The sequence below is a fragment of the Myotis davidii genome, unplaced genomic scaffold, assembly GCF_000327345.1.
Source record: "Myotis davidii unplaced genomic scaffold, ASM32734v1 scaffold281, whole genome shotgun sequence".
Lineage (NCBI taxonomy): Eukaryota > Metazoa > Chordata > Mammalia > Chiroptera > Vespertilionidae > Myotis > Myotis davidii.
The window spans coordinates 440,030-447,324 of NW_006293784.1; the positions used below are offsets into that span (position 1 = coordinate 440,030).

At 46.7% G+C, this 7,295-nt stretch overlaps 1 protein-coding gene across 1 annotated transcript; it reads left to right on the forward strand.

Annotated features, from left to right (window-relative positions):
- Window positions 1–265: 265 nt before the first annotated feature.
- GPHB5 (glycoprotein hormone beta 5) lies at window positions 266–5,233 on the forward strand. Its single transcript, XM_006767636.2, has 3 exons — window positions 266–680; window positions 1,926–2,130; window positions 4,970–5,233. The coding sequence occupies exons 2-3, from the start codon at window positions 1,927–1,929 to the stop codon at window positions 5,156–5,158; spliced, it is 393 nt and encodes a 130-aa protein (XP_006767699.1). The 5' UTR covers window positions 266–680; window position 1,926; the 3' UTR covers window positions 5,159–5,233.
- The last annotated feature ends 2,062 nt before the right edge of the window (window positions 5,234–7,295 follow it).

Genomic DNA, 7,295 nt, shown 5'->3' on the forward strand with positions numbered 1-7,295 from the left:
CATCATTCATTCCTGTGCTGGAAGATAAATCACTTTGAACATTTTGGTATTTTTCCCCCTAAATGATTCATTTTCAAGTGCTATTAATATTATCTAATTCTTCGCTCATTTTAAGACTTTCAAAACGATTCTTCTCTCTGAGATTTCCATCCTTTCAGCTCATGATCCAGTGTTCTTTCCAGGAAGAATTATTGCTTTGTTATTTCTCAATGTATTGAATTGTATTGTGAGTTAAGGGAAAGACTGTGCCATGAGCCACTAGTGACTGACTCCTGTTTCGAAGGAAAATTTAATCCATCTTGCCCCAATGCATTTGTTGTCCTGAGAGCTAGGTGAACTACCTTTGACTGTTTCCCTAGGATTATGTCACCCACCGAGGTAACTTTCTGTTTCAGTAGGTGATGTTAAGAAACAAAACAACACCCTTTAAGTGGATCAGTTTTGGAAAATAGAGACCTGCTTTATCTCCCAGGTCTTTGATGTGTTCAGTGGTTCCTGTAAGGATCTGCCTCTCTTTTGTGTTGATTGACAAGACCTTTCCTATATATTTGAGCAGTCAAGCAGCCCAGTAACAGAGGGTAGAGACATTTACCCAGAGCGAGCTTCTACCACCCATTGTGACTTGCCGAGACCTTGGGCAAGTGTGAGCTCAAGAGAAGAGTTGGCTCCCGCAAGAGCAGGTGAGTGCATCTCATCTCTGTACCCTCCTTCCTCACGAGGGGAAGTCCAAAGAGCCCTGATAAGGTGACAGGTCAGAAGCAGGAGCTGGGAGATCCGGTTTGGAAATAAATAACTCTGCAACCTGTTTTTTGTTTTTTTAAAAAAATATATTTTATTGATTTTTTACAGAGAGGAAGGGAGAGAGATAGAGAGTTAGAAACATCGATGAGAGAGAAACATCGATCAGCTGCCTCCTGCACACCCATACTGGGGATGTGCCCGCAACTCAGGTACATGCCCTTGACCGGAATCGAACCTGGGACCTTTCAGTCCACAGACCGACGCTCTATCCACTGAGCCAAACCGGTTTCGGCAACTTGTTCTAAGTGATAATGAATTGGGGGTGTTCCATAAGTGCAATGTCCACTCTCACTTTAACACCCAGTATGTTCTGTCTAGTGGGCCGAGCGTGAGGGAGGGATTCTGGCTCCTGAAAGAGCCCAGGAAATGACCAAGCTGCAGAGAGGACAGACTTACAGTAGACTGGGATTATGTGTTAGCACCCCCGAGCTTCCCATCATCTGGATTTGGGATCATAACGAGGTGCCATTTCAGCAGAGGCACAGAGCAGAGGCATCGGGCAATGAAGGGGACACGCTGTTATAGAGGGCCACCAAGTCAGGTGCGGGTTTCATAACATCTGTGCATGTCCAGGCTTTGTGGCGGGTTGGGCTAGTAAAAATATAGAAGGGCGTGCAATTATTATTTACCTGCCTCCCCACCTTGATTCCACATCCACCACGACACTGAAAATATAATTTTAAGCAAACATGTAACATGGCAGCAAATACAGAAGAAAAAGAATGTGTGTGTATCCATGTATTATCTTAGGATATGCATAATTTGGGGTGTGATTCATATTTTGTGTTCATTTTGAAGAGACCATTGGAACAGCTTTTTTTTTTTTCTTTTTTTTTAACACCCAAGTCAAGTCCAGCAGTTGGGCCACAATAAGGAGAAGCCTGAGGTTGCCCTTGGAGGGTTGGGTGTCCAGTGAGCACCTGGGCCCATGGAATCCATACTGGAGTCAGTGAGAGGAAACGTAGGGCCCCTGTGGTGGAGTTCGTGGGGCACCTGCAATTTCTCGGCTTATTTCTTCTGAAATGCTAAGAGCCGGGTCCCTTTGGTATCAACCTCGTTGACTGCCCCACGGAGGGCAGCTGGATCACCTAACAGACTCTTTCCTCTCCCTCTCCCGGGAGCAGCATGAAGCTGGCGTACCTGTTCCTCGGCCCCATGGCCCTCCTCCTCCTGGCTGGCTGCTGCTGTGTCCTCAGCACCTCCAGCGGGAACCTGCACACCTTTGTGGGCTGTGCCGTCAGGGAGTTTACTTTCCTGGCCAAGAAGCCGGGCTGCAGGGGCCTTCGGATCACCACCGATGCCTGTTGGGGCCGCTGTGAGACCTGGGAGGTGAGTCCAGGACAGGTCCACTTGGCCTGATTTCTAAGCATCTGCTTTTTCCTGCGGAGTTTAAAAAAAATACCAATAATTTTCCTGGCTGGTGTGGCTCAGTGGTTGAGTGTTGACCCATGAACCTGAAGTCTAGGTTTGATTCCCTGTCAGGGCACATGCCCGGATTGTGGGCTTGATTCCCAGTAGGGGGTGTGTAGGAGTTAGCTGATCAATGATTCTCATCATTGATATTTCTATCTCTCTCTCCCTTTCCCTTCTTCTCTCTGAAATCAATTAAAAAACTCACACAATTATTTGGCGTGCTCCAAAAAAAAAAAAAAAACCTGAAAGAAACCCGATCTTGTCCCTCTAATAATGCATTGGTAAAATTAATAATTTTACTTGCGTGTATCTGTGTATTTGGGAGTCATCTCTGGGAGGTTAAGATGTGCTATTATTCTACCCACTTTACAGATCACATGGAGGAATCTGAGGGATGAGTAACTGCAGAGTCATGTTTATTCCTGTAGTGCAAAGGTGGGAATAAATTCTTGGTCCAAGCATGTAACCAAAACTCTCACAGTGTTCTCCCAGCTGTGATGAATCCAGCAAAGAGACAGCCCTGAGCTGTATAGCGGGTGAGGGTGGGTCCTCAGTCCCTCCTCAGTGCCTCTCCCAAAGCCCTGCCTCCGTCCCACCCACTCAGGGCTATCACTGGCAGAGCCATTAAGTTCCTTTATATTGAATTATATTCAGTCCTTTCAGCAGCATTGCATTTCAAATGGGGATAAAAATCTCAAAGTTAGAACCCTATAGGGCTGTGACGAGGATGTGTTTGCTGGGTGAGAAGAAAGAAGGCCGTTCGGCACCCCATCAAATTACACTGAGTGACTGCTAACTCTTCCCCCTGAGCTCTGAATTGGTGATAATGAAGGACCAGTTCTGATCTTGTCACCAGCTCAGAAGTCATTAAGGACCACCCACTACTGCCAATTCAGTGCCCAACTTTCAAGGTCTGTAGCAATGTGACGCCTGGCTCTTTCCCCAGCGGCTATACATAGCCTGAGGCCTGGCCTTGTCCGATCGATTTTTAAAGGTTTTATTAAACACCCTTCATGAGATCTCACCTTCGGTTCTTTTTGTATCCTTTCTCATCCCCACCTGTCATCATCAGACTTCTTCTTTGAGGCCCATCTCCAGGGCTGACTCCTCCCCAGGGGCCTTCTGACTCCCTGGTCGGCCTATGACTCTACTTTGCCTTGCATCTTACTTCCTTGTCCACAATACAACTCTAGATTTAAAGTTTTTTTCAGGGCCTAGATGAATTCTTGCACCTTTTACAGCTCTTGTCAAAGTCATGTACGAACAAGGCATTCATAAATACTGTTGATTTACATGGGATTGACCTCTCCCTGGAGTTATGGTGTTAATCCTCTCGCTTAATCAACACCAACTTAGAAGCCCTTGAGCGCCACGAGAGGACACTGCCATTAGGAAAGCTGTCCTTCTGTTCAGGGACTCGGACAGCAATCTGTTGTCACTTAGACAAACGAGGGATTGGGTTACGGTGATGAACCTCCGAATTAAATGAAACACCAAATTAGCTTTATTTTTGCATCATTTAGGGGCTTGAGACCTAGTAGCCAAATGAAAATGTAGTTGCTAAGGATACTGTGGCTGTGACTTGACATCACACATTCTCAGGGAACTTCGACACCTTCTCATATTCAGGGTTTGGCCTGGTGGTGACCCCTCTGCTCCAATTCCACTTGGGGGCTCTTCGGAGCTCTTTCTGGGCCCAAGTCCCCAACCACCATTTCCCTCAATTCTGTCTTCTCCTTCTTCATTGATGAATGTCTTTAATTGGATCATGGTCACCCACAGGAGGTCACAGGAGAAATGGAAGCAGCAAGGCCATTAGAGACAGGATTCTCCTTGATGCTAGCTAGCTTTTATTTATGCCTTTATTGTGCTGTGAAAAGGGAGGTTACTTATAGAAAATAAATAAAAGGATGAGCTTTACTTTCCCAGCAATCTGAAAGTTTCTGAGATAAAAAGCACTTATTTTTGGTAACTTAACTGGGAGCACATCTGAAAATAGGATGTTCATGATGAGAAAGTGGCTGCATTTACTTTGAAGGTTGAACGTTGCTGAAAATAGCCTTTGCTCATGGCCTAGGTTTAGGGTTTCCAGATTTAGCGAAAAATAAACCCCAAACAGAACAAAACCACAATGCATTAAACTTGGATGCCAGAGAAACACAACTTTTGGGGGGGGGGGTATAAGTCTGCCCCATACTGGCCTGCTCTTGTTGTGTTGGCTGTTGTCATTCTTTTATTTGACCATCTAAGGCAGTGGTTCTCAACCTGTGGGTCGCGACCCCTTTGGGAAACACATATTCCAGTGGTTCTCAACCTTCCTAATGCCGCGACCCTTTAATACAGTTCCTCATGTTGTGACCCCCAACCATAAAATTATTTTTTCGTTGCTACTTCATAACTCTAATTTTGCTACTGTCATGAATCGTAATATAAATATCTGATATGCAGGGTGTATTTTCATTGTTACAAATTGAACATAATTAAAGCATAGTGATCAATCACTAAAACAATATGTAATTATATATGTGTTTTCCGATGGTCTTAGGCGACCCCTGTGAAAGGGTCGTTCGACCCCCAAAGGGGTCGCGATCCACAGGTTGGCAACCCACAGGTTGAGAACCGCTGATCTAAGGGAAAAGAGGCCAGTGCCCTGACTACATAGTCAGGTATTGCATGTGTAAAACATTCTTGTGGCACCTCGGTTGAAAAGCGCTGTTCTAAATAATGGCTCCCTGTTTTCTACCTGTGGGGACAGAAGCCCATTCTGGAGCCCCCCTACATCGAAGCCCACCATCGAGTCTGTACCTACAACGAGACCAAACAAGTGACCGTCAAGCTGCCCAACTGTGCCCCGGGGGTCGACCCTTTCTACACCTACCCCGTGGCCGTCCGCTGTGACTGCGGGGCCTGCTCCACAGCCACCACCGAGTGCGAGACCATCTGACGCTGGCGTGGCCTGCAGCACGGGTGGCAGCCTTGAGCCCCGCAGACCCACCGGCACGGGCAGCACCAGCAGCACCAGCAGAGATGACCCCTGGATTCGAGGACTGTTTAATTTGGACCACACTGTGGAGGAGGTTGCCTGTCTCCCTTGGGCTCAGCTCAGGCACTAGGCCCTGAGGCAGCACACAGCCAACAGAATGCAAAGCCACGTCTGTGCCTTCACTAGAATAAGTTCTCCGGTTCACACACCTGCAAATTAATTTTCCTCTACCTTGAAGCTCAGGATATAATTTGTATAGCACCATCGTGGGTTTATAACACGCCAGTGGTTTCAATGCAGTGGGCGTAATTAGGAAATGAGGCCAGGAAGTCTTTAAATTCTCATGTCCTCCGTAATGACTGGCCTCCAATAGATTTATGACCAAAGGGCCAGAAATCAATAAAACCACTGCTTTAGTCCCCCTGCCTCCACCCCAAATCCCACTGCAAGCTTCCTTAGAGAAAGTCCTCCCTCTCCTTGGAACTGGGCAATTATTAAAGCAGGTAGGGAAATGGTAGCTCAAAAGGAAAGGAATCTGGATTTGGGTGATTTTTTTTTCCAAGCAAAATTCCTTGGGTCCCCTCAAGATCCTTAATAAAGAGGCTCTTTTTCAATAAAAGTTCTCTGAAACAATAGGGAATGGCAGCTATCATTTACACTTACCAACGTACAAAATTAAACTCATGTTTTTAGACTCATGGGATGCTCTCCCAAAGCTATGCCCCAAATGATGAACCACAAATATTCTTTCCCATTTAGCCTATTTGAAATTGAAATTTCTTTTAAACTCAGAACAAATGTTTGTAAGGGGTAAGACTGCATTGCTGGCTCGGGGAACGTGACTGTGTGGCTGTTGCCCTCTCTAAAGCCTCTGGCAGCCGGTTCTCTGGCTCTTTTAAAACTCCAGTGCTTTGCAAGTGTCTTTAATTCTGACATTTTGGGGGTTGAAATGGACCTTGTTCCTTTTCCACAATATGCCGTAAGAATCTTATTACTGCAAATAAAGCCTGTCTTCTGTCTTTTGAATTGATGAGAACTTTCCAAAATAGTTTTTAATACACCTGGGACAACAATAGCAAACCCTCTTTAAAATGAACCATGAGGTTCCTTGTACCTTCATGTAGGATGTTGTGTTTAGGAAGGAACACACAGAGCCGGCTGGGTAGCGTGAGTCCCTGAAGCTTCTATCCCTGACGCATCACCGCTGGGAGCCAGGAGTCCTCTCTGAGTGGGGAAATCAAGGAGTCCTCAGGAAAACAGCAAAGCAGAAGTTGGGAAGATGGTCAGGGGTTGGGATGCTGAAGTGGACATCCGGGAGCAAAATCCACCTTATTCTTCAGTGCAGGTCTGTTTTGGGCGGCAAGAAAGTCAACCGTAGCATGACAAGTAGCTGAGTGCCTGGGGCCTCTGCGCGGACGGTGGGCGGTGACGGGGGATAATACCGGGTAGGGCCACTCACATGTTCTCAACCCATCCCTGAGCACGTCCCTCTGGACTTTTTGAGAGAAAGGGCTGCTTCTTCAGGAAACTTAGGGTGAAGAGGCAGAGGTTATGGCTGGCCAGAATTTGAGAAATTGTTCAGTAAGGGCCCTGGCAGTAAACAAATGACACACTGCAGTGGGACACTGAGGAGAGTTTGAGCAGAGCTAGGGAAACCAACAAGGGCTGTGAAGCACTTCTAAACACTTGTTTAGAAGCAACCGGCAGCCCTAGGCTAAAGCAGTGGTCGGCAAACTCATTGGTCAACACAGCCACATATCAACAGTACATCGATTGAAATTTCTTTTGAGAGCCAAATGTTTTAAACTTAAACTATATAGGTAGGTACATTGTTATTAACTTAATTAGGGTACTCCTAAGGCTTAGGAAGAGCCACACTCAAGGGGCCAAGGAGCCGCATGGGGCTCTTGAGCTGCAGTTTGCCGACCACGGGTAAAGGAACAAGAAGGGGAAGTGACTATCAGACCCCAAAGAGAACTGTAGGAGAGGGACGCATAGGAAGATGCAGCCATCACCACACTGAGGCCTGGTGGGGAGGGAGGCTGGCACCCGCCCCCCACCCACCTCACTCTGCTCGCATGCCTGGATCTCCTGCTGA

Coding starts and splice junctions, on each gene's coding strand:
- GPHB5 (XM_006767636.2), top strand. CDS start 1,927: ATGAAGCTGGCGTACCTGTTCCTCGGCCCCATGGCCCTCCTCCTCCTG. Junction 2,131..4,969: donor GCCGCTGTGAGACCTGGGAG/GTGAGTCCAGGA, acceptor CTGTGGGGACAG/AAGCCCATTCTGGAGCCCCC.